At 47.5% G+C, this 26,317-nt stretch overlaps 1 protein-coding gene across 1 annotated transcript; it reads right to left on the reverse strand.

Annotated features, from left to right (window-relative positions):
• Positions 1–25,655, reverse strand: LOC308486065 (homeobox protein SIX4-like). The gene is made up of 3 exons (XM_081022410.1): positions 24,683–25,655; positions 7,270–7,973; positions 1–824 (listed from the first exon to the last, which is right to left on the reverse strand). Exons 1-3 carry the CDS (start codon positions 25,567–25,569, stop codon positions 37–39), a joined length of 2,379 nt encoding a protein of 792 aa, XP_080878536.1. The 5' UTR covers positions 25,570–25,655; the 3' UTR covers positions 1–36.
• Between the last annotated feature and the right edge of the window lie 662 nt (positions 25,656–26,317).

Raw genomic sequence — 26,317 nt, forward strand, 5'->3', positions numbered from 1 at the left:
TATGAACAAAAAAAATTAATTATTATTATTATTAATTTACAAGTCTTGCATATCTTCGTCCATTTGCACTGTCTGGAGCTTGGCCAGCTGCTTTTTGTCTGTCTCCAGCTCCTCGCAGATTGCGTCAACCATATTGCTCATTACGTATTTGGTTTTCGAATCCAGCATCATCAAGCCACTAGCGGATTTGCTCTCTGCCTCAGACAAGAAGTTTTCCTTCAGGCTGGTGACCGGCTGCAGCACCAACCGCTGCTCCCGGGCGAAATGGGGGTGAACTTGCGCCGACGGGTGGGGTCCGACGTGGCCGCCAATGGCCGGGCCGATCCCCCCGAGCGCCGGCTGCGTTGCCGAAATGGACATCAGGTCGTGACCGGCGAGGAGGGAGCAGTTCTGGAGCGTTGCATAGTTTGAGTTGGTGATGGAAACCACGGTCGCCCCGCTGGTGGCGGGGGCCGACAGGGGCGGGCTCTCGGACACGGGCGAGCCGAGTTCTTCGGAGTTTATCAGAGTGGGCGGTCCCAGGGAAAAGTTATGTGACAGGGTGACGTTGACGAGTGAGGAAGGCCCCCCGCCAGAGAGGCTGTCCGAAGGCAGGGCTGCGTGGAGTTGCGGGTTCTGGCCGAGGGACATGACTTGAGAAAACACCAGGCTGGCCTCCAGACCTTCCTGCTTGACTGGCCCGATTGCCTGGCTGGAGTTGGGGAGCGTGTACACCACCGCGCTGGGAGGAAGGTTGCTGAAAAACACTTTCCCTTGCTGCGTCGCGGCGGAGTCGCTTGTAAACGTGCCGCTGCTGGGTGTGCTTTGATTTAGCGGCAAGTTGCCTGCGGTGGGAGAGGAAGGGAAAAACAAACAAACAGGAACAGTCTTAAAGTTGTGCATCAGTGTAGAATAAAGATTGCAAAGTCAAGGTCCCACAGCCCATGTGCTTCTGTGTCTCCTGTGGCTTTCCTAAAAGACACATTACAGTAGTACCTCGGGTTACAGATGCTTCAGGTTACAGACTCCACTAACCCAGAAATAGTACCTCAGGTTAAGAACTTTGCTTCAGGATGAGAACAGAAATCGTGCAGCGGGAGGCTCCATTAGCTAAAGTAGTACCTCAGGTTAAGAACAGTTTCAGGTTAAGAACGGACCTCCGGAACGAATTAAGTTCTTAACCTGAGGTACCACTGTAATTAAATAGTAGTAGTAATAATAATAATAATAATCATAAAATGTTTCAGGACCACCTCCCTCCATACGAATCTACCTGGACCCTGAGATCATCCTTTGAGGCCCTCCGCGAGAGGTCCAGTTGGTGGCAACAGAAAAAGGGGACTTTTCTGCAGGGTTCCCCGTTTTTACATATCTTTAGGCACCAAGCGAAAACGTTCCTCTTCTCCTAGGCTGATTGACTGCCAATGCCCTTTTAAATGTGTTGCGGGAGGGGATTATTGGTTTGTTTTTGTTCTTCTTTTTATTATGTATTTTGTGTTTTTTATATTGTGATTTTATGTTGTGAACTGCCCTGAGATTTACAGATGAAGGGCGTTATACAAATTTTTGATAATGTTAATGAAAATGTTAACAATAATAGTAATAATAATAATAATAATAATAATAATAATGTGTTTCTGTGTCTCCTGGGCTTTCATAAAAGATGCATTTTAACAACAGTCTAGCTTTTCAGCAGCAGAAAATTTTTTCACCATGAAATCCTAAGTGGGGTGTGGAAATATCTCTGTTTCCCCTCCCAAACACCTATATTGTATGATGCTCTAACAGATTTAACAGATTTTGTCACCGTCACCAGCCTGAGGACAAGCCAGAAGTAGCCTGGAGTTACAGCTTGATACCAGCACATTCCCACCAACCATAGTTGTGGTAAACAATGGTTTCTTGAGTTCAGCCATCATGGGGAACTGCGTTAGCTTGTAAGTGAAAGCAGAAGATTCTGTGCACCTCCTCTTAACCCACACAAGAGGAAGAGAGAGCACTGAGGTCTGAACTCATTCACATAGCAGGGAAATATGGCTTCCTTAGGTCCAAACTCAGTCAGAGAGACAAAAAAGAGTGGATAGAGAACAGGAGTGCCAACTTGAAAAAATATAGGGGGGGGGGAGGTAAGCCCCACCCCACACAATGAATCACATGATGCGGTGCACGCACACCATCTGAATGGCAATACTCATAAACTTTGGGGAGGCCTAGCCACTCTAATATTTTATGGGGGGGGGGGGGGCAAAGGGACCTTGACCCCTAGGAGTTGGCTCCTATGATTGAGAGCAGAGGTGCACATCACCCCAAGAGCTGCAGGAATGAAGAAGGTTGAAGTTCCCACATGGATTTGGGGGGAAAGAACCAGTCGGAACTAATAGTGCCACTGTATTCTGCTCTGGTCAGACCTCACCTGGAGTACTGTGTCCAGTTCTGGGCACCACAGTTCAAGAAGGACACCGACAAACTGGAACGTGTCCAGAGGAGGGCAACCAAAATGGTCAAAGGCCTGGAAACGATGCCTTATGAGGAACGGCTAAGGGAGCTGGGCATGTTTAGCCTGGAGAAGAGGAGGTTAAGGGGTGATATGATAGCCATGTTCAAATATATAAAAGGATGTCACATAGAGGAGGGAGAAAGGTTGTTTTCTGCTGCTCCAGAGAAGCGGACACGGAGCAATGGATCCAAACTACAAGAAAGAAGATTCCACCTAAACATTAGGAAGAACTTCCTGACAGTAAGAGCTGTTCGACAGTGGAATTTGCTGCCAAGGAGTGTGGTGGAGTCTCCTTCTTTGGAGGTCTTTAAGCAGAGGCTTGACAACCATATGTCAAGAGTGCTCTGATGGTGTTTCCTGCTTGGCAGGGGGTTGGACTCGATGGCCCTTGTGGTCTCTTCCAACTCTATGATTCTATGATTCTATGATTCTGGAACCCACACCTGAAGCTGCAACCTACAATCTTCCCCCCACTCTGAGTAACCACCAGCCCCCTCGTCAGCCCAGCAATAATAATAATAATAATTTATTATTTGTACCCCACCAATCTGACTGGGTCTCGCCAGCTACTCTGGGCGGCTTCCAACAAAGATTAAAAATACTGTATTTTTCGCTCTATAAGACGCACCAGATCACAAGACGCACCTAGTTTTTGGAGGAGGAAAACAAGAAAAAAATAATTCTGAATCTCAGAAGCCAGAACAGCAAGAGGGGTTGCTGCGCAGTGAAAGCAGCAATCCCTCTTGCTGTTCCGTCTTCTGGGATAGCTGCGCACCTTGCATTCGCTCCATAAGACGCACACACATTTCCCCTTACTTTTTAGGAGGGAAAAAGTGAGTCTTATAGAGCAAAAAATACGGTACATTAAAATGTCACACATTAAAAACTTCCCTGAACAGGGCTGCCTCCAGATGTCTTCTAAATGTCAGGTAGTTGTTTATCTCTTTGACATCTGATGGGGGGGGCGTTCCACAGGGAAGGCGCCACTACCAAGAAGGCCCTCTGCCTGGTTCCCTGTAACCTCACTTCTCGCAATGAGGGAACCGCCAGAAGGCCCTCGGCGCTGGACCTCAGTGTCCGGGCAGAACGATGGGGGTGGAGACGCTCCTTCAGGTATACTGGGCCAAGGCTGTTTAGGGCTTTAAAGGTCAACACCAACACTTTGAACTGTACTTGGAAACATACTGGGAGCCAATGTATGTCTTTCAAGCAAGGCAGGAAATGCACACAGAGGAGCTCTAAGCTCCAAGCCAAAGAAAGGCCCGCCCCTTTAAGCCAAGGATGGCTAATCAATGGCCAAAAAGATGCTGCTGCAGTACAGCTCCCACCAGCCACTGGCCACTGGCCAGAGGTGGTGGGAATTGTGGTCCAGAAAGATCTACAGGGCCTCAGGTTAGCCACCCCGACTTTAAGCCTTCTGTTCATTCTTAGGCGTTGTCAGAGCAAGTTGCTCATCTGAGTGCTATTCTTGCTGCCTTGCCAAGACCAGGATATGACACATCCGAACGCTTGGCTCCAGGCGCCTGGATTAGATCTATAAAGATCTGAATTAGGAGAAAAGGAGCTTCAGAATGATGATGCACTACTAATCACTCCTTGGCCAATTTTATCCTCGCATCAACCCATAGCTGTCAACCGTCCCTTATTTGGCGGGAAAGTCCCTTATCCCAGCGCCATGTCCCGCTGCTGTTCCTTATTGATGATGTCCCTTAAATTTCCCAGGTTTCAAAGGAAGCAGCTCATCTCCCTCCCTCCCTGCCAGCCAGGGAGGAAGGAGGCTCCAACTGTGCTGCTTGGCTGCACTGCTCACCCAATAAGGAGTCTAAGAACGACTGGGGGGTGGAGCTTGCATGCCTTGTGCCCGGCTGCATTGCCTGGGGACTCGCCTTTGCTCAGCGCTTCCCAGCGGAGAGGTGACGGTGGTTTTCCTTGCTGCATCCCCTTTGCTGGGTTGCTGCGCTGTGGGAACCACCGCTTGAGGCTTTGTTCAGCTGCTGGCTGGGCTTTCTGCCTTTGGCTTGGAGGGGCTCAGAAGTTGAACATACCTGCGCTCGGAAAATCCCTTATTCTGGCTGCTAATCCCTTATTTTCGAGGCTGCTGGTCCCTTATTTTCAAATCTGTAAGTTGACAGCTATGCATCAACCCTGTGAGGCAGGTTAGGCTGAGAGACTGTGACTGGCACAAAGTCATCCATAGAGCTTCATGGTTGAGCGGGGATTTGAACCCTGATCTCCTGGGTCCTTGGTCCAACCCACTAACTGCTACCCCACACTGGCTCTCAGGCAGTTTTATCCAGCAACTGAGGCATTGTCCAAAAGTTACGAATGACTCGCACGTTAACACAATTGAAGAAGTCCGTTCCCTGGCCTTTTAATCCTCCTCCTAAGATGTGGAGGAAGATTGGAAGAAGTTTAAAGAATATTTGAAAAAATATGTTAATATTTAAATCTTAGAATAGCTTTGGAAGTAGATATAGGCTGAAGGGTTAGAAGTAGAAGATAGTGTATTTTAAAATAGTATTACTTGTAAGGGATAAAATGTGAAGATTATTATGGTAAAAGAAAGTGTGATAAAAAATTGCTAAATAATTATGATATATGTAAACTGCTAAAGATGAGGTAAAAAATGAAAATCAGATGGGGGGACTTGGGGAAGCTCACCTAACAATGTTTAGAAAAAAATAAGGATAAGACAAGAATTTGTTTGTATTGTTTGTTTTTCTGTTTGTGTTGTTTATTTGTGTTATAAAATGAATAAAAAAAATTTTTGGGGGGGGGGGGAGAGAATCAGTACCGAAAAGCAAAGCAAAGCAACTTAATGTGAACCGCAGTCAGATTAGTCTTTTTGCAGAAGGTACTGGAATGCAAATTCTAGCTCAGCAAAGAACAAAGAGGTATTTTGAGAAGCCCAGATGGTGGAGTGGAGAACTATTTATAAGGATCTCCTCCAGGGTAGAAGAAAAACGGAGACTGGAGATGTGAAGCTCTTGGCTCCTTGCAGCAAGTTGTTTGATGCAATTAAAATTCAGTCCAGGGAGATCATATACCAAGTTCAGAAAATGAGCTCTCACTTGACCAACATAGGTTACCTTACTGTTTGCATTTGAGATCTGCTTACTTTGGTTGCCTTTTATAAATGCAAAAATGACCAAAGGAAAAAAATAGTGTTTGGAAACTGGTAATCTAGGTTACTAACAGGGCCTGGGAATAAGGGACACATCTAACTAGTTTGAAAACAGCTATGCTGGCTCCCAATCCATTTCTGAGCCAAATTCAACATGCTGGTTTTGACTTCTAAAGCCCTGTATTAAGGGTTGCTAACCTGCGGACCTCCAGGTGCTTTGGACTACAACTTCCATCAGTTCCAGTCCACATGACTAATGGTCAGGGATGATGGGAGTTGTAGTCCAACTTCTGGACAGTCACAGCTTAGCCACCTCTGCCCTAAATGGTTTGGGACCAGGCTATCTTAATGGCCATCTCCTCCTGCATGTGCCATGAGTCAGATGGGTGTGGTGCAAATAATAAAATTATTATTATTATTCCCCAGAGAACCTTCTACACATGCCCTCTCCCTTCAGATGCAATGCAGGTAGGGATCTGTGAGAGGGCCTTCTCAGTGTTGGCTCCCCAACATAGAAACTTCCTTTCCATTCCTTTTCCTGTATGCTAGCCACTTTTACAGAGCAGGGTAACTTTTTAAAAAATAAAATAAAATCACACACGAAACTAAGCTTGCTTCGCTATTTCAAGAGACATATTTGAAGAGATGCGCGTTTTAGAAAACTGTGGGAGAAAATGGTTGCTTCCCCCTGATTCGACATTGTTTAAGTGCTTTAAATTTCAACCAAAGGTACCCTATAGACATTTTCAGGTCTGATTTAGATGGTGTGCAGCTCATTTATTTATTGGGTGCATGTGACACTTGAGTGGGGGGAGGGATCCTCAATATCTAGCAGCCAGAATCCTAGGCTTAGATCAATGAGAATAAGCCACACATGAGGAGGGGGGTTTCTTCAATTTTCTGGTAACGCCCAGGAGCCATTCTGCTCCAGAAGACTCAACCTCCAGGAGCCATTTTTGGGGAAGGAGGCTGTAGAGAGACCACTACCACCACCCCTCAGGGACAGCATGTGAGGTGGCCCAGGGAGGACTGTCAAAAACTGCCACAATTTTAATAATAATTTATTTAAACCCCGCCCATCTGGCTGGGTTTTCCCAGCCACTCTGGGCGGTTTCCAACAAATTATTAAAATACAATAGTCCATCAAACATTAAAAGCTTCCCTAAACAGGGCTGCCTTCAGATGTCTTCTGAATGTCAGATTCTTGTTTATTTCCTTGATGGGAGGGTGTTCCAGAGGGCAGGTGCCACTACCAAGAAGGCCCTCTGCCTGGTTCCCTGTAACTTTGCTTTTCGCAGTGAGGGAACCGCCAGAAGGCCCTCGGCACTGGACCTCAGTGTCCAGGAAGAACGATGGGGGTAGAGACGCTCAAATGACTTGATCAAATGACCTTCTCTTTGCAGAAAAAATCCTTCTGTGTACAGAAGGGACCCGCTTACACATTCCATACAGGAGCTTTCACCCACCTGATGTTTTGACCTACAACTCCCATCAGCCTCAGCAAGCACAGTCATAGACATCACGGCCATGCTGGCAGGGGCTGATGGGGGTTGCAGTCCTGGAGGGGTGCAGGCGGGTGAAATCTGACGTACGAAGCACAACTACGAAAATATGCAAGAGGCTCAGCTTTCCGAACCCCGTAGCAAATTGAAGAAAGAGAAAAACCTACCTTGGGAAGTTGCTGTCGATACCGGAGGGAGCTGGACTGGTGAAAAACTGATGCCTCCGTTGAGGAGCTGGCCTCCGTTTGTTGCCGAATTGGGAATCTGGACGACGCCATATTGGTTTATTTGGACAGGGCCTGTGAAGGTAACAATGGAGCTGCCGTCTTGCGAGGCAATGGCTTCTTCACTTTCTTCCCTCTTCACCTCAAGGCTTGGTATCAGACCTGAGAAAGAGGCAGAACTGGGACTGTATGCCGTCGTCGTCGTCGTCGTCAACGGGGCCGCCGAGTTGGACATGGAAGTCTGGAGGATTTTGAAGTCTTTCACGTCTTCCGACGAAGAGGCCAGCATGTCGGCCAAGGGCATGCCGTTGCTCAAAGAGCTCGGAGACGTTTTGGGCGGATTCAAGGGCGAGGCAGCGCCCACGTTGAGCCCGTTGAGGAGGACCCCATTGGGCCCCTGGATGAAAGAGGTGCCGTTAAGGAAAACGGGGGACGGGTTGGCGGGCACCAAGTTCCCGTTCAACAAAACCCCGGGGGAGCTGAGAGATATTTTGGAGTTTCCAAGCTGCTGCATGTAGACGGGCTCCATGTGGCCAGGAAGGCTCAAGGTGGCACTTCCGTCAGAGGCGCTGGCAAGCGGGTGGGGAGACAAGTCCTCTTGCCCCTTGCTGGACTCATCTTCCGTGCTGGGGTTGCCATCCGACTCGCTGCAAGGCAAGAGAGAAAGAGCAGTGAATAATAATAATGTTAATAATGTTAATGTTAATGAATAATAATAATGTTAATGTTAATGATAATGATAAATATTATTATTATTATTATTTATTTATACCCCACCCATCTGGCTGGGTTTCCCCAGCCACTCTGGGCGGCTTCCAACAAAACACTAAAATACAATAACCTATTAAACATTAAAAGCTTCCCTAAACAGGGCTGCCTTTAGATGTCTTCTAAAAGTTTGGTAGTTATTTCTCTCTTTGACATCTGGTGGGAGGGCGTTCCACAGGGCGGGGTGCCACTACCGAGAAGGCCCTCTGCCTGGTTCCCTGAAAATTGGCTTCTCGCAGCGAGGGAACCGCCAGAAGGCCTTTGGCGCTGGACCTCAGTGTCCGGGCAGAACGATGGAGGTGGAGACGCTCCTTCAGGTATACTGGACCGAGGCCTCCAATTTGATTTCAACAAAGCGTTGTTCTGGGGGCAGGGAGAGTCTCCCTGCGCACAGAAAACTAGCACGTGATGGGGGAGATTTTGAGGCTATCCTCCCTGAAGACACCCATTTTCCATATAGAGAGAACTGCTTTTTGTCTTGAGGTTTAAAGTAGAGCAGACACACAGCTCTCTCTCCTATCACCTGAAATGGTACAGCCCAGGATAAGAACTCTGCTGGGTCAGGCCAATGGGCCATCTTGTTGCTGCTGACAACAACAACAACAACAACAACAACAACAACAACAACAACATTATTGATACTTATTCAAGCATATACAAAAATTCACATCCACTACTAAGTCTCTTTCTATAATACATGGAAATAGTACAGATAATTAATCTAAAAAAAGAACAGAAGCAGAAAGAAAAAGAAAAGGAAAAAGAAAGAAAATTATAAAGAAAAAAAAGATTTTCGGTTCTCTGTCCTGCAGCTAAATAGAGTATTCACTCATCCAACCCTTCTATCTTCTATAAACCAATTTTTTAAAAAAAACTTCAAATCCAGATACAGTGGTACCTCAGGTTACATACGCTTCAGGTTACATATGCTTCAGGTTACATACGCTTCAGGTTACAGACTCCGCTAACCCAGAAATAGTACCTCAGGTTAAGAACTTTGCTTCAGGATGAGAACAGAAATTGTGCTCTGGTGGCGCGGCAGCAGCAGGAGGCCCCATTAGCTAAAGTGGTGCTTCAGGTTAAGAACAGTTTCAGGTTAAGAACGGACCTCCGGAACGAATTACGTACTTAACCCGAGGTACCACTTTATTACAAGTTAATTGTCTCTTTCATGCAGGAAGTCCATAAGTAGTTTGCAATCCTTACAAAAAAAAATGCCGGTAATGATTCTTCTCTAATTAAACAAGTCAACGTTGCCATCTCAACAGGCCCAGCACCCTGTTCTCACAGAGGCCAACCGGATGACTGTGGGAAACCCGCAAGCAGAACTGAGGCACAAGAGCAACACTCTCCCCTCCAGTGGCTTCTAGCAACTGCGATTCAGAGCCATCGCTGCCTCCGACTGCTAGAAGCCACCCCCTGAATTTGCCCAGTTCTCTTCCAAAGCCATTCAGGTCGTTGGCCATCTTTGCCTACACCACCCAATGCTGCCGTCCATGCACGTCAGATCCAGACCCTCCAAGCAGGGACCTTGTCAGCTCTAGGTGAGCATCTAGTGCAGGGGCCAGCAAACTTTCCACTGTTTCTGTTTCTTTTCCAAACTTTCTGAGGGACAGTGTATAAAGATCTGGTGACTTCTGTTTCAGTGTATCTGAAGAAGTGTGCGTGCACACGAAAGCTTCTACCAAGAACAAACTTAGTTGGTCTCTAAGGTGCTACTGGACTATTTTTTAATGTTTTTATATACAGTGGTACCTCGGGTTACAGACGCTTCAGATTACAGACTCCGCTAACCCAGAAATATTACCTCGGGTTAAGAACTTTGCTTCAGGATGAGAACAGAAATGGTGCAGCAGTAGCACAGTGGCAGCAGGAGGCCCCATTAGCTAAAGTGGTGCTTCAGGTTAAGAGCAGTTTCAGGTTAAGAACAGACCTCCAGAACGAATTAAGTTCTTAACCCGAGGTACCACTGTATTTCCATTTCCTCAAGCACAGAGAAGAGGCAAATGTCCTTTCCGGCTCCTATTTCCAGGGCAGTCCAATATGTTTATTGCAAAAGGAATCAAAAGGAAAGATATAGCCTCAGGCCAGCCTCTCTGCCTCCTGCTAAAGTACCCTCAAGAGAGGCACAAATGTGGGGGACGCCCAGCTATTTGCAGCCATTTGGAGAAATGCCAGGGGGAACAATGTGTTCTTGGCATCTTCTCTGCTATCAAGTGTGGCATTAGGCAACCCCATACACAGAGGAGCACACACATCCAGCCTAAATGTTATCAGGATTAATTTTTCGACCTTTCCTTAGAACACCAGTTGCAAAAATTTATACAAAACTACCGTATTTACAGGGACGCGGGTGGCGCTGTGGGTTAAACCACAGAGCCTAGGACTTGCCGATCAGAGGGTCAGCGGTTCGAATCCCTACGACAGGGTGAGCTCCCATTGCTCGCTCCCTGCTCCTGCCAACCTAGCAGTTTGAAAGCACGTCAAAGTGCAAGTAGATAAATAGGTACCGCTCCGGTGGGAAGGTAAACGGCGTTTCCGTGTGCTGCTCTGGTTCGCCAGAAGCGGCTTAGTCATGCTGGCCACATGACCTGGAAGCTGTACACCGGCTCCCTTGGCCAATAAAGCGAGATGAGCGCCACAACTCCAGAGTCGTCCACGACTGGACCTAACGGTCAAGGGTCCCTTTACCTTTAACCGTATTTACTCGAATGCAATTTCACGAATATTAGCGTGCGCATTAGATTTGATGCGCATTTACATTCCCCAGCAAATGCTTTTTTGGTTTCAAGGTTCTGAAAATTGAGGTGTGCATTAGATTCACTGCTTCATATAGACAGTTTAAACCACTGGTCCATCTACCAGGCATGACCAAAGTCCGTTTTGGGGACCTAATCCGGCCAGTGGCGGAGCTTCATGCTCTGGCATCGGGGGGAGAGCAGGCGGGGGGGCTGGTGTGCATCCCGGGGGTGTGGTGTGCCACCTGCTGAAGCATGGCGCGTGTCCTGGGGGCATGGTGCGCCGCCTGCGAGGGCAGCCACGATGGCACCCCACCGGGATTGTGCTGCCGGGGGAGTTACGCCCCCCGCACTCCTCTTCCTCATCCAGTGAATCCAGCCTGCCGGTAGGTTTAATCCGGCCCCTGTGGATTTTGGTTGGCCCTCACAGCCCTTTAATTTCATCAAATTTGGTATCCTTTGAAAAAAGTTTGGACACCACTGAAAGCAGCTCCCCAGGATTCCAGACAGGGTTCTCTCCCAGCCCTACCTGAATATGCTAGGATACGATACGATACGATATGATAATCTTTATTGTCACTATCCCATACAGAACAACGAAACTGAAAAATCTACATCAGACCTTCAAAAACCCACAAGCCTGCTATCCCAGCTATCCCAGCCTGGTTAACCCCTAAAAACTCTGATACCCCATAATTGAATACAGTTTTCTCACACAGAGACTACCTTACACTGCGTTTAAAACCAAAATCGCATTTGGATAGAAACTGTTTCTCAGGGGGCTAGTCCTAGTCTTTATAACTCTGTACCTTCTTCCAGAAGGCAGAAGCTGAAAGAGATCATTTCCGGGGTGCGCACTATCCCCGAACCTGGGACCTTTGGAATGCAACGCAGAGGCTCCGCTACTAAGCTGCAGCCAGCATTTTGCACCTGGCTACTGGCTACTTGCGACCAAATGAAGATGCTAGGATGAAGACATCTCCATCATCTGGAGGTGAATGTCTGGGGATCCTTGGGTCTTGCCTGTTTTCACACACTAACACCCCATCCTGTAGAATTCTATCCATTATATTTTATCTGCACAATCAGAATGAATTTGAGAAACCAACATGCTTTTTCTGTGCAGCCTGAGCAGGAGCACTCCCCATTAAGAAAAAGAGGTTGGAACAGGCCAATATATATGTGGACTGTCCCTGGATCAAGAGACTTTTCTTCTTTAAGTTCTCAAATCTCTTAATCTAGCTAAGGTTGTCATCTGAACTAGCCAGGTGTTTAACTGATAATCAATTACAGCCAGTCCATCACTTGAAAAATAAGACTTTAGAGCCGTCTAAACCCAAAAATGGCCATAAATTGGACCATAAAGAAGGCTGATCGCCAAAGAATTGATGCTTTTGAATTATGGTGCTGGAGGAGACTCTTAAGAGTCCCATGGACTGCAAGAAGATCAAACCTATCCATTCTTAAGGAAATCAGCCCTGAGTGCTCACTGGAAGGACAGATCCTGAAGCTGAGGCTCCAATACTTTGGCCACCTCATGAGAAGAGAAGACTCCCTGGAAAAGACCCTGATGTTGGGAAAGATGGAGGGCACAAGGAGAAGGGGACGACAGAGGACGAGATGGTTGGACAGTGTTCTCGAAGCTACCAGCATGAGTTTGACCAAACTGCGGGAGGCAGTGGAAGACAGGAGTGCCTGGCGTGCTCTGGTCCATGGGGTCACAAAGAGTCGGACACGGCTAAACAACAACAACCCAAAATAGCAACTAGACGCAATGCTTTGGCAACTGTAACCTTGGTTTAAAGAGCCATTTAGCACCTAGCTTATATATCTCCATTTCTAACCCTGGCTGAAGCCCTTCCCCAAGTTTAATTTGGAAAAGACAAATGGCTTTATGGTAACTTACCAAAGAAGGGCAACAAAGAACCAACAGTATAAATTCATAGAAAGATGTGCCTTGCCATCAACTTTTGGAATGATAAAATTATGGACGACAGACACCCCTATAATTCTTTCTCAAAGTTGGCTATCATTCCTTCTCACCTATATTACTTCTTTTTTCCCACCGCTAATTTTTTTTTAAAATGATGGAATATTTTCTGCTATCTGAACTTGCTACCATGCAGAAAAATGCACGCAGCTTCTGAGCAAAGATTGGAAGCTATATAAATATTTATTCTCAAGGACAAAGAATGTCTTTAAAGCTATGGCAATCTAGTCCCACGTGATTTCCAGGTCCCACATGATCTTGCTTTCTTTCTTTTTTAAAAATAATAATTTATATTAGCATTTGTTATTGATTTTCAACTACATGCATATAAATATACAAGAAGGTTCTCACTTAACCCCCTGCCATTTATACTATTTAAATTCTTGCATTATTTATGGTGCACATTTTAATTATTTAAGGCACAGTCGAGCCCAATTTCAGTACTTTTCAAACCCCACTGATTTCAATGGGTGAGATGTTGAGCCCAATGCCTAATTCTTCCTTTGGGATCAATGGGTCCTTGAAAACGATTAAACTCAGTTGGCTTGCCTCCAGAGTATTTGGGCTAGTAGGTGCATTATGAAAACAATTCAGCCAGTTACAATCAGCTTCAACCATCAGGCTGAGGCAGGGACAGCTTGCATGTCTGTACGAAGGGAGGAAAAGAGCTGCGAAGATTGATCACCCAAACACGTTCCGATCGTATCATTTTACCCTTGATAAATATTGAAATGCATTGGGAACGCCAAACCACGTAGGAGAATTTTCTGCATCCAGGCACACGACTTATAGTCGTTTTTGATCCCCCTTCATAGTTTATTCACAAGTAGTCTTCACCATAGCTGTCAACTTACAGATTTGAAAATAAGGGACCAGCAGCCTCAAAAATAAGGGATCAGCAGCCAAAATAAGGGATTTTCCGAACACAGGTATGTTCAACTTCTGAGCCCCTCCAAGCCAAAGGCAGAAAGCCCAGCCAGCAGCCAAATGAAGCTTCAAGCGGTGGTTCCCACAGCGCAGCAACCCAGCAAAGGGGATGCAGCAAGGAAAACCACCGTCACCTCTCCTCTGGGAAGCGCTGAGCAAAGGCGTGTCCCCAGGCAACGCGGTCGATTTGATTGGCACAAGGCATGCAAGCTCCACCCCCCCAGTCGTTCTCAGACTCCTTATTGGGTGAGCAACACAGCCAAGCAACACAGTTGGAGCCTCCCTCCTCCCTGGCCGGCAGGGAGGGAGGGAGAGGAGCTGCTTCCTTTGAAACCCGGGAAATTTAAGGGACATCATCAATAAGGGACAGCAGTGGGACACGGCCCTGGGATACGGGACTTTCCCGCCAAATAAGGGACGGTTGACAGCTATGGTCTTCACCAACCAGGTGATCTCCAGCTGTCACTATAACTCCCATCAGCCCCCAGCTGTTTTGGAATACAACTCCCATCGGTGTGCTGACTGGGAATGATGGGAGTTGTAGTCCAAGATAGCTGGAGGTCACCAGGCTGACAAAGGCTGGCTCATGACCTGCCTCACCCCACTGGGGAAAGACGTGAAAAATCTATTCTGGGCATTGTGAAAATTTAGAGGAATAAAAGAAAATAAGAATGAATGAGACACTTGCACTTCCTGTGCTTTTTCTTGGGTTCTGAAGTTGTTGTCATTATTGTTATTATTTTTATTAATTGGATTTATACACTGCCCTATACCTGGAGATCTCAGGGCGGTTCACGGAGTAAAATCAAAATGTAAAACCACAAAATGCACAATCAAAATCAAAACAACAACCCAATAACCTCCCCCCCCCAACACACAAACCCCACATTTTAAAAGGGCATAGGATGTCAATCAGATCAACCAAAGGTGAAAAAGTGACGTTTTTGCCTGGCACCTAAAGGTGTATAATGAAGGCACCAGGTGAACTTCCCTGGGGAGAGCATTCCACAGACGGGGAGCCACTGCAGAGAAGGCCCTGTTCTCACGTTGCCACCCTTTGGACCTCTCGAGGAGGCGGCACACGAAGGAGGGCCTCAGAAGACGATCTCAGAGTCTGGGTAGGTTCATATGGAAAGAGGCGGTCCTTGAGGAATTGTGTTCCGAGCAGTTTAAGGCTTTATAGGTCAAAACTGGCACTTGGAATTGGGCCAGGAAACTAATTGGTAGCTGGTGCAGTTGGACCAGGATCGGTGTAATATGCTCAGACTGTCTTGCTCAGGTGAGCAACCTGGCCACTGAATTCTGCACCAGCTGAAGTTACTCTGAGATCTGGAAATCCTTGGACAACTCTCCCCCCCCCCCAGCCTACAGAAAGTAGCTCCCAAGCTAAGGCACCATCCTAAGAAAACCGCTGGTCACGATCCAAAGCTCTGCATGCGTATTGAGGTTTCTCACAATAACAGGCCCCTCTGCCTGCTATGCTGCAACACAAGTCACTTCTGAAGCCTGGGAAGGTGAGGGATTGATTTATTAAAAACACATTTTGTAATTTTATTTGAGGTTAGAGGAGGTCCTGCTGTTCCAGGATTCATAAACTCCACACCTTCCAACATTTTTCTGATGAAAATAGGGACACCCTATTCTATGATAATAATAATAATTTTATTATTTATACCCCGCCCATCTGACTGTGTTGCCCCAGCCACTGTGGGGAAGCTACCAGCATATATAAAAACATAATAATACATTAAATATTTTTTTAAAACATCCCTAAACAAGGCTGCCTTCAGATGTCTTCTAAAGGCTGAATAGTTACGGTACTTATCTCCTTGCTCAGGGGTTACATAACTTAATACCCTCCAACATTTCTGCAATGAAAATAGGAACGTTCTAAGAAAAAGTGGGACATTCTGGGATCAAACCAGAAACCGTGGCGACTTCAGTAAATCTGGGACTGTCCCTGAAAAACAGGGACACTTGGAAGGTCTGAGTATGGGTTGCATCCAATTCTGCTCTACTCACGGTAGACCCACTGAAATCAATGCACTTGCATTAATGTCAAAATATTTATGAAATCAGATAGCTAAGTGGCTGCATATAACAAAACTGTAGACGAAACACATGTAAAATCCAGGAAACCAGTAAGAACAAGCGTACATAAAATAATTATCATTAAAACACAGATGAAGATAGACAACTGATTGTGTCTGGGTAAGGTTGCCAAAATAAAGAAGCTTTCAGAGGATGACTAGAACAATACAATGAGTTCACCAGGCACATATCCATAAGTTAGTCATGTCCGTTAATTTCCATAGGTTACTCTGAGTTGAGACCAAAGGTACGTAATAATAATAATAATAATAATAATAATAATAATAGTTTATTTATATCCTGGGTTTCCCTAGCCACACTGGGTGGCTTCCAACAGAATATTAAAAATAGAATCAAACATTAAAAACTTCCCTAAAGAAGGCTGCCTTCAAATGACTTCTAAATGTCAGATAGTTGTTTATTTCATTGACATCAGATGGGAGGGCAAGGCACAGGGTGGGTGCCACCACTGAGAAGGCCCTCTGCCTGGTTCCCTGTAACCTCACTTCTCACAATGAGGGAACCACCAGAAGGCCCTTGGCACTGGCCATAGTAAGCTGCCTTGTCAGAGCAAACAATTTACCTGTCGTTATTCTAGAACTGCCTGCCCTGACTGACAGTGGCTCCTTAGCGGACATCTTTCACATCACCTGTTTCCTGACATCCTTCTCAACTGGAGATGCTGCGGAATGAACCTGAGACCTTTTGCATGCATGCCCGCCACTTTCTCAGTCATTACCCCTTCCTCAGCATGTATAAGAAATAATAATAATGATAATGATAATAACAATAATACTAATCTTTTATTTGTATCCCACCCTCCCTGGCCGAGACCGGGCTCAGGGCGGCTAACATCATATATAAACATTGATATAAAATCAAACAATAATTAAATCACCTCTTAAAAACAAGTCGGGATAAAATAAAAAATCTGAATTAGATGGTTTTCTGCACGATTTGGGTTGGGAATAGTAAATGCTCATCAGGCCCAACTGTGTACGCTGATCTTATATGGGCCTGTGAGAATGCTGGGAGGCCTCTTTCACACTAGTTCTTATACAAAAAGGGAAGGGGAGTCAGGCTGAGCCCTGACCAAGGGCCCTGATCTCTTGTGGCAGAGCATTCCACCAGGCTGGGGCCAAGGCCGAAAAGGCCCTGGCTCTGGTCAAGGCCAGCCTAATCTCTCTTGAGGCCCAAGATGTTATTATTTGCAGACCGTAAGGTCCTCCATGGGGCATACCAGGAGAGGCAGTCCCATAGGTACTAGGGTCCTAGGCCATACAGGGCTTTAAAGCCTTTAAAGAAAAAATGGCTTAAGCACACACTAGCCATTTTCTTTCTACTTAGGATGGAGGAAGGAAAGACAGACTTGAACACTCTCCATCACCTTACTTTTGAATAAGCCTGCAACTCCATTAAAAATGAAGACGTCGATGCCTCCTGACTGCCAATATATCCCATCACGTTTGCAAAAAATAAATAAATGCAGCTTTGGCCTGCTTTGGAGAGCGCTGCCGACAGGCTAATAACCTTCCACTAGCCCTAGTTCAGACTTAGTGCTCAGAAACCAGTATTGGGTAACCTGGTTTGTAACATGCTATGGCCTCGCGAGCTGCACGCCATGACATTCAGAATATTCTGGAATTATCTGGAGGATTCTTGAGGCCCAGGCACAACTCCACAGGGAAGAGCATTCCAAAGACGACCTACTTGCACCTTGAAGTCATCTTCCAAGGCCCGGCTAGTGTGCCTGCCTTCAAGGTCAATTAGACTGGGAGGTAGAGAGGGGGAAAGGGCCTTCTCAGCTATGGCCCCATGCCTGTGAAACTCTGCTACAAAGTGATGCCTGCCAAGTCCCATCACTGCTGGCTTTAAAGTGGGCTTTAACAACCCAACTGTTTAAAATTGCTTTTGCATAATGGGTTTTATAGCACAACTGTTTGAATTGGTGCCGTTTCAACAATGAACATTTGATTTTAGCGTTCTGATGATGGGCTTAGTGAGCTGGTTCGCTGGTATTTTATTAAGTTATATGATGGCTTATTACATTTGGATCCTGTCTTGACAGGATGCGAAAGGCAGCCTATCAATATTTCAAATAAGCAGGACAGTGGCCTTCAATTCTTACGGCAGCAAATCTTATAAATTAATTATGCATTACATGAATCACACATTAGGTGGCTAATTTATCTTCTCTTTCTCTACACGTCTGCCTGAGGCCTATTTATTTAACGCTAACTATTTATTGACAGTGTTAGAAACTCAGATATATAAGCCACAGGTAGGTGCCAAATGGCTCCTTAAACCAGGGTTACAGTTGCCAAAACTGAATGCCTAGATTCATTCCGACTGTGCAGATAAAAGATAATGGATAGAATTCTACAGGATGCGCTGTTAGTGTGTGAAAACAGTCAGGATCCAAGGATCCCTAGGCAGGCACCTCCAGGTGGTAGAGACGTCAGGCGTCATCCTGGCATCTGGGCATCTTCATTTGGTCTCAAGTGGCCAATAGGCAGGTACAAAATGAATTTAGAAGGCTGCTTTTATAACCCGCTCTTCACAAGATTTTTTTTTTTTAAGACAATAAAACAATGAAGTTTTTTTGTGTGTGTGTATTTCTAACTAGCCAATTGCTTTGAGAGGTTTCATAGGAAGAGACTTGTTAATGAAATAAATTAAATACAGTGGACGCTCGGGTTGTGAATGTGATCCGTGCGGGAGGCACGTTCGCAACCTGCAGAGCCGCGTCTCCACACTCGCGAGTTGTGATTTGGTGCTTCTACACATGTGCGAGTGCCGCAACCCGGAAGTAACCCGTTCTGGAACTTCCGGGTTTTGGCGCGTCTGTCACCTGAAAACGTGCAACCTGAAGCGTCTGTAACCCGAGGTATGACTGTAAACAGGACAATATTTCGCTTAAATAATTATCATGCCTGTTTTAGTGGGTTATAGAATCACAGAATTGTGGAGTTGGAAAGGGCACAGTGGTTCATCTGGTCCAACCAAAAATACTGAAATTTTAGCCAAATCATCCATGACATGAGCTGATCTGTCTATTATGTAGGAGGAACGAATTCTGAAGCAAGGTTTTGTTTTAAGATGATGTACCTGCTCACAGAAGGGCTTTCAGGTAAGAGTCCTTCCCAGCCCTACCTGGGAGGAGTGAACATGGGACTTTCAGCGTGAAAACCAAGTACTCTACCACCAAGTGATGCCATTTTCCCCATGTAAGGAAAACAACAAGTAAAGAAGTCTTTAGTATGACATCTGGAAGATGGACTTCAAGACATGGCCAACCAGGCAATATCCAGAATGTCAGAGTTGTTCCAAAATGTCACAGACACAACAGCCTGTTAAAAGCTCTTTGAACTGATGGATTTATCACCACCGTGACAGCTTGGCCAAAAGTGTCAGGTGTCCTCAATTCCTTGGCACTTCCCAATGGGAGGAAAGGAACAGCCCACTGGGGAAATGAAAGGAGTAAGCCCCCCAAGGTTATTGCAGCTGTGAAGTTTCAGAGGGGTTTGGAAGTGGGATGATCACACATCCCTGCAAATAAGCAAAGGAGCAGAGTTGTTTATTTTTTGAACGCTCTCATTTCTACAATGCTTGTGGTCTAAACTAAGAGGATGTTACAGCCCATGTATCTTACTCATCTGCAAAACAAACCATTACTGGAAAGGATTCAAGTGATGGCAAAAAAAAAGAATTAAATGCAAGCACTGATTAATGCAGCTACAAGAGAATAAATTTGTATGCAATGTTTAGTGGCCCCCTTTCTGCAGCCAAAAAAGAAAATAGCCAGGGAAAGAGATGACAATTGCTCGCCAGGCAGATTCATCGCAATAACCAATATTGCTAAAAGCTGAAAAGGAGTCAAGTCTTAACGCAGGCAAAGGGACACAACATCAGATTTCTGCAAGAGAGCAGGTGTAGTGTTGCACTTATAGAGTGTCTGACCCGGAACATGCAGGTTCAAAGCCCTGCTCAGCCATGACCCTCACTGGGCAAATCTTGGCTAGTCATTCTCTTTCAGCCTAACCTTCCTCAAAGGGTTGTTGCGAGGATAAAAAATGGGGGAAGGGCAAAATTAAGTATGTCTCCTTAGGAAAAACCGAAAGACATAGAGCAGGGGTCAGAAACCTAAGGCCCATGGGCCACAAGCGGCCCACGGGGGTCATTTTACCGGCCCCTGAGCTGCCCACTCGTTGAGTCCCTGCGCACTGCGCTAAACCGACATGTGGCGCGGGGACTCACCGAGCAGCGATGGAAATGGCTTCTGCGCGGATGCAGGCGTGCTCATGAGCACCCGCAATCCAGCCCACGGAGGGAGCTCTGCAGCAGTAAACCAGCCCAGGCAAGGTACCTCGGGTTACATACGCTTCTGTTTACAGACTCCGCTAACCCAGAAATATTACCTCGAGTTGGTGGGAATGTAAGAAAGTAAAAAGCTTCTGGGATGAGATCTATAATGAGATGAAGAAGATGTTGAGGTATACCTTTGTGAAAAGGCCAGAGGCTTTTTTATTAGGTGTTGTAGGGAAGGACATTAGAAGAAAAGATTGCAAACTTTTCCAGTATGCTGTAACAGCTGCCAGAATCGTATTGGCTCAGAGGTGGAAGCAGGAGGAAATTCCAAGGGTAGAAGAGTGGAGAGCAAAATTAATAGAATATGCAGAACTGGACAAATTAACAGGGAAAATCAGATATACTAAAGACCAAAAATTTATAAAGGACTGGGAGAAATTTGTGTGTTATCTGGAAAATAACTATGGTGTAAATACAACGCTGGCGGGTTTTAAAGAGGCTCTGTAAAGAATTTATGAATATTGTTTAATAGAAATAATGAGGGAAGGGAGGTGTAAATGGCAATATGGAAGAATGGAATGTGTACCAAAAGGATAACTATGAAAGAATGTCAGTGACGTTGAAGGAAGTCTAAAACGGATATGATTTGTTGTATAATGGATAAAATGTATAATGAGTTGGAATTCAATAAAATTATAAAGGAAAAAAAAAAAAAGAAATATTACCTCGAGTTAAGAAGTTTGCTTAAGGATGAGAACAGAAATCGTGCAGCGGCAGCACAGCGGCGGTGGGAGGCCCCATTAGCTAAAGTGGTGCTTCAGGTTAAGAACAGTTTCAGGTTAAGAACGGACCTCCGGAACGAATTAAGTTCTTAACCCGAGGTACCACTGTATAGAGATTTGGGGAGGATTGAGATGGAAGAGGCGTGAAGGGCCTGCTCTGGGATAGGCTCCTGATTAAACGGTACAAAGCAGAATGATTAAAGAATATTTGCTGGAGCTGGTTTTCTATACCTTGCAACTATTAAAAAGTGTTAACGCAGGTTTAAAAAATAGTCCTTAAAGCAAAAAAACAACTTCTGCCTTTGACCTAACCTGACACATCTGCTTTCTGAGGAAGATAGATGCCTCTAAACACATCCCATGAAGTCAAGTGAACACTTTATTTTAGATCAGCAAAGAAAGCAAGAATATTTCACACATGCTCCCTTGCAACTCTATGCTTCCATCACTCGGCTGCCTGCCTCCACTCCCCATAGGGTTGCAGTTATAGGGGCAGGAATAAATATTTGCTATGAGGTGAAGCATATCCTGTGGGTTTGTGCACACGTAATATCCGTTCCCACATCTCATTGATCCAGAAGGGATTAAATTAGTTTTAAGTTTTACACTCCCTTTTCTTTTAAAAATAGTATTCAAATTAGTTTTGTTGCTGGAGTTTATCCATGCAGAGGAGGTGGGGGAGCAGGACTGGGGGGGGGGGGCAGCTGGGGTGATAGTGGTTAGGATCCAGTTTGCCTTCAGGATACACGGAGCACAAACAGTTCAGTGTTATAACAAGTTAGCCCTGCTAAGCCAGTGAGCTGACTGGAGATATATGGAGGTTTCTGAAGAACAGGGATCTGACTGGGGGAAGGGGCTGGGAGAAATTGGGGAGTGAAGGATTCCTCCCCCGCACCCTTAAACTGAATACACTGATAACAGGCTCCAGGAAGTCACAGCCAGTTATGTTCCTGCTACAACACTTGCCGATAGCAAACACATGTCTGCAAGCAACATGCATCAAATATTTTCTGGAGTTTTTTTTGTGTGTAAGCCACATAAAAACATGTGATATAGCCCATGGAGGTATAAAACACCTCCTACTGGGTTACGTTTGCTTCCGGGTGCTTAGAAAAAAGAAGGGATATAAAGACCCAGGATTTTAAGAACTGATTTAAACCACCACTGGAAGAGGGCAACTGCAGCCTCCAAAGCTTGCCAGAGGATCTTTGCTCAGAGTACCTACCAGCAAATAATAATAATAATAATAATAATAATAATGAAGCAAATTGCCCCTTACACCCATCAGAAAAAACAAACAAACAAATAACTGGCCTTGCAAGAATTGTAGCCTGGTCAAACTTCCGCAGGCCAGACTTTTGCAGCTGGTCCTCCCGGTTTTACACCCTCCTTCCTCGCCTGCTATTTGTAGCTTTGATGTTATGTCCTCCAAGGATTGAAAGGAGCTACCTGCCTCAGCACAACCTGTGTGTCCTTGCTTGAAGATGGGCCGTTGAGGGCGGTGTTTTTCCTTTCACAAAAAAACAACAACCACCCACCACTTTTCCTGCCTTCTGTCAACCAGCCCCTCTCCAAAAGCAAGCAAGAGGGCAAGAAAAGAGAAGAGGAGGAACAGGAGGAGAGGAATGTGCCTTGGGCAGGCAAGCAGGTCAGCTCACCTGGCTGGCCCAGCAGAATACCTCTGGGGTGGCCTCTCACCAGCCAAAGCCCCCCCCCCCCCCGATTTTAAGTCTCCTAGCCCTGGACAACTGACCCAACCATTGGCCCAGATCTAGTGAAAGAAAAAGAGAGAGCAGGCTTTGCAGGTTCAGACATTTAAATCTCTGTGGTATTTTAGGAATAAGTCACGCACCAGTATATTTTCAGTGGGAACGAGGGAAGGAATAAAGGGGGATCAGAAAGGTGGTGCTCTGTCCTGGGAGCCTTTGAGGGCAAGGGGCTGCTTGGGATTATAGACCTGGGCAGTCCCCGGTTCCTGTCTTGTGGGGGAAAGGAAAACTGATCTGAACCGAAGGCAGAATCAAGTTTCACAACAAGAGACCCGAGTGAGTGTGCAAGGAGGGGGTGGGGAGAGGGACTAGCAACCCTCCTGCCACGGAGGAAGGAGCTTCAAGTTTCCCTCTCTCGGTTTCCCACCCCTTGGTGACATAAAACCTGGGCAAATGATTAACGCTGTCAAATAAAAATGGGAGGGGGAGAGAAAGTTTCCTTGGACAACAAGAAGAGGAGATGATCAGAGATGACTGCGTGTTTGTTGGGTGTGTTGAGGGAACCTAGGAAAGGAGGCTGCTGCTATTTATGCAGAGGGTTAAGATGGAGAAAGAAAACTTTTCTTCCCATGGTAGTATGGAGTTTGCAGATCTGGAAACATTTTTTTCACACACACACCCCCCCCCCCGCGGCAACAGCAGATTTTAAATGTTAGGTTGGCGGTTTGTGGCAATGTATACAGAACATCATAATTTCATGAATCGTGCGCAAGGAAAGGAGTAAACAGAGAAATAAAGGATATGGCATTGGAAAGAACACACAGAAGTTTTGCTGTTGGGGGGGGGGAGCTGTTTTGCTGGTGGATAAAGTGGGGAGCACTGGGGGGAGAGGAACTTTTATATTTTCGCACTGGGAGAGGAATAAAGGGGTACCCCCACCCCAGGACGAATCAAGCTACAAAAAGTGCTCCCAGGCAGAGATACCTTGAAGGTTATGGTGTGCAAGCCATGGTGGAGGAGAGATTTTCCACCCAGGGAATCTGGAAGCAAAATAACCACTTTCTTTTTTAGTGGGTGGGCGGGGGAATTATGTAGCCGTGAGTGCAGGATGAAGGAAGTGGGAAGAAAGTACTTTTAAGGGACAAGGAGATTACCAGAGACACTTATTTTGCTCGACACTCTGCAAGGAAGAAGAAGGTGTGTGTGTGTTTTTAAAAGTGAGAGATTTGGGGCAGTGGTGGGAGGAAAGAGGGAAAGAGAGAGAGAGAGAGAGAGAGAGAGAAGAAAGCTGTAAGGTAAACGCCATGTTTGTCAAGGAATGAGAGCCAGGCTAGGACAGACAGGGCAGGGGAAGGGAGGGAGCAAGCCAGACAGGAGGGGGAAAGGACAGGAAAAGCAAAGGAGCAGGCAAGGTGTTAAAAGAGATGGCATGTGGTGGTTGGAGAAACAAAGAAAGACAAGGTGGAAGGAGAGGGTCAGGCAAGAAGGATGGGGGTGGCATGCAAAGGGGGGAAATAAGCTGGGAATGAGGCAGTGGCTCAGAGTGCGAATTATGGATGCTAAACCAGAAAGCAAGATGGGGCATTGGGGTAGGGTGGGGGCACCAAAGGCCTTTTGTGGGGCCGGGAAATTAGCATATCTAACAAGGCAGAGGGCAGAAGAGAGAGGGGTGGTGGTGGCAAGGAATCAAGCAAAGCAGCAGGAAGTTTTGGGGAAGGGAAGACAACAGGCGATAAAGGGCAGGGAACAAGGTCTAAACAGAGTGGAAATCAAGCAGAGCGCGGAGCCCCCGCGTCCAGCAAGAGCCTCAGGCTGTGCCGTCTCTTAACCCGGGGACTTGCTCCGCCAGATCGCACTCCTGCGCCCCCTGCCCATGTGCAGAGTTCCGTCCTCCTCGCTTGCCTCTCCCTCTCTCCCTGCCTCAAGGAGCTCCCGGATTCTGGAGCTGCTTTGTCCCCGGCCGATTCCCCACTCCCTGCCTCCTCCTCTTTCTCTCTCCAAAAAGTTTGCGAAAGTTTTTCCCTTTCCCGCGGGCGCGCTCACCTCTTGGACTGCGGCTCGGAGGGGTTGCGGTCCCTCTGCCGTCGGTTCTTGAACCAGTTGCTGACCTGCGTGAGCGAGAGCCCGGTGACCTTGGCCAGGTTGCGCTTCTCGGCGGGCGACGGGTAGCGGTTCTGCTTGTAGAGCTCCTTGAGCGCGTTGCGCGACCTCTCCTTGAAGCAGTACACCGTCTCCTCGCCGTCCCAGATGGTCCGCGGCAAGGGGAACTTCCTGCGCAGGCGGTACTTGTCGACGGCGCCCAGGGGCCGCCCGCGGGCCCTCTCCGCCTCGCTGTAGCGCGCCTTGTACCACAGCTCCTGCAGCAGCGCGTGGTTGGCGGCGTCGAAGCTGTGGCTCTCCAGGATGCCGTACAGCTCCGCGTAAAGACCCTGGTGGAAAGCCACCAGCGCGCGCGCCTTCAGCAGGCTCTCGTTGCCACGTAGCAGGTCGCTCCGCGGCAGCGACCACAGGAACCGCGCCAGCCGGTCCAGGTGGCCGCCTTGCTGGAGAGCCTCGCACACGCACGCGACGTGCTCCGGGGAGAAAGCCAGCGGAGCCGGCGGCGAGCAAGGCGAGGCGGGAGACGGCGAGGAGCAGGCGGGCGCGGCGGAGAGGGCAGCGTGGCGCACGGGCTGGTTGCGCACCAGCAGCTCGGCGTGGAGCAGGACCTGGTCGGCCGCCTCCGCCGCTGCCTCCTCGTCCTCGTCGTCTTCGTCCTCCCCGTCGTCGTCCTCCTCCTCCTGCTTCCTGGCGAAAGGCGGCGCGCAGCCTTCCCGGGCTGCCTTCTCCTGCGCCCCGACGCCGCCGGAGAGCATGTCCGCCAGCACGTTTTCCTGCTTGATCGCCGCCACCACGCCGGGGATCGGGGCGGTGGGGGAGGCAGAGGACATTTTCCACCGCCCCCTCCCTTGTTTTGGAGTTGGGTGGTGTGGGTTTGTGGGTTTCCCCCCCTTTCCTCTCTCTCCCCCCCCTCCCCAGTGCAATACACAAACACACACACCGTTCCTGCTCCTGCTCCTCCTCCTTGCCCCGCCACCCGGCTGGCGTTCAGCCGATCAGGTTTCCTCGCCGCCGCGCAGGAACCATTAAGACAGCTTGTTCGAGCAAAACTTTGTGTAAGCGGATCGCGGCTCCTTTCCCCCCACCCCGTCCGACCTCCTCCTCCTCCCCAACCCCCCCTCTCCCTTTTCTTCCTCTCCCCCCGCCCCCCCCTCCACTACCACCACAACGTGACTCCTCCAAAGCCTTCTCTGCCTCTCGCCTGCCTACATATTCTTTAATGGCACAAGCAGCCTCCTGGACCCGGGCGCGGGCGCGGATTGGCCGCCCAGTGCGGAGGGGGCGGGGGCATCCCGGGGTTTCTATGGGAACCGTCAATCAACCCCTCCCCCGCCCCGCCCCTCCCGTCGGTGCCCGCTTGGCGAGGCTTTGCTCCCTCCTTTTTCGAAAAGCGAAACACCTCTACCTGGAAGATCGGGGCGTGCGCGGCTGGTCTGTGCCACCCCCTCTCTCTTCCCCTGCAATGCTTCCCTGGAGCGGCTGGGATGGGGGACATGCGGGGGGGGGGGAGAAACGAAAGGGAAGCGTAGGTGTCCCTCTTTCTAGGCATCCTTAACAGCAAAACTTTCAAGTTTCGAG

Source organism: Podarcis pityusensis (genome assembly GCF_964106645.2).
Source record: "Podarcis pityusensis genome assembly, chromosome: 1".
NCBI classification, from domain to species: Eukaryota; Metazoa; Chordata; class Lepidosauria; order Squamata; family Lacertidae; genus Podarcis; species Podarcis pityusensis.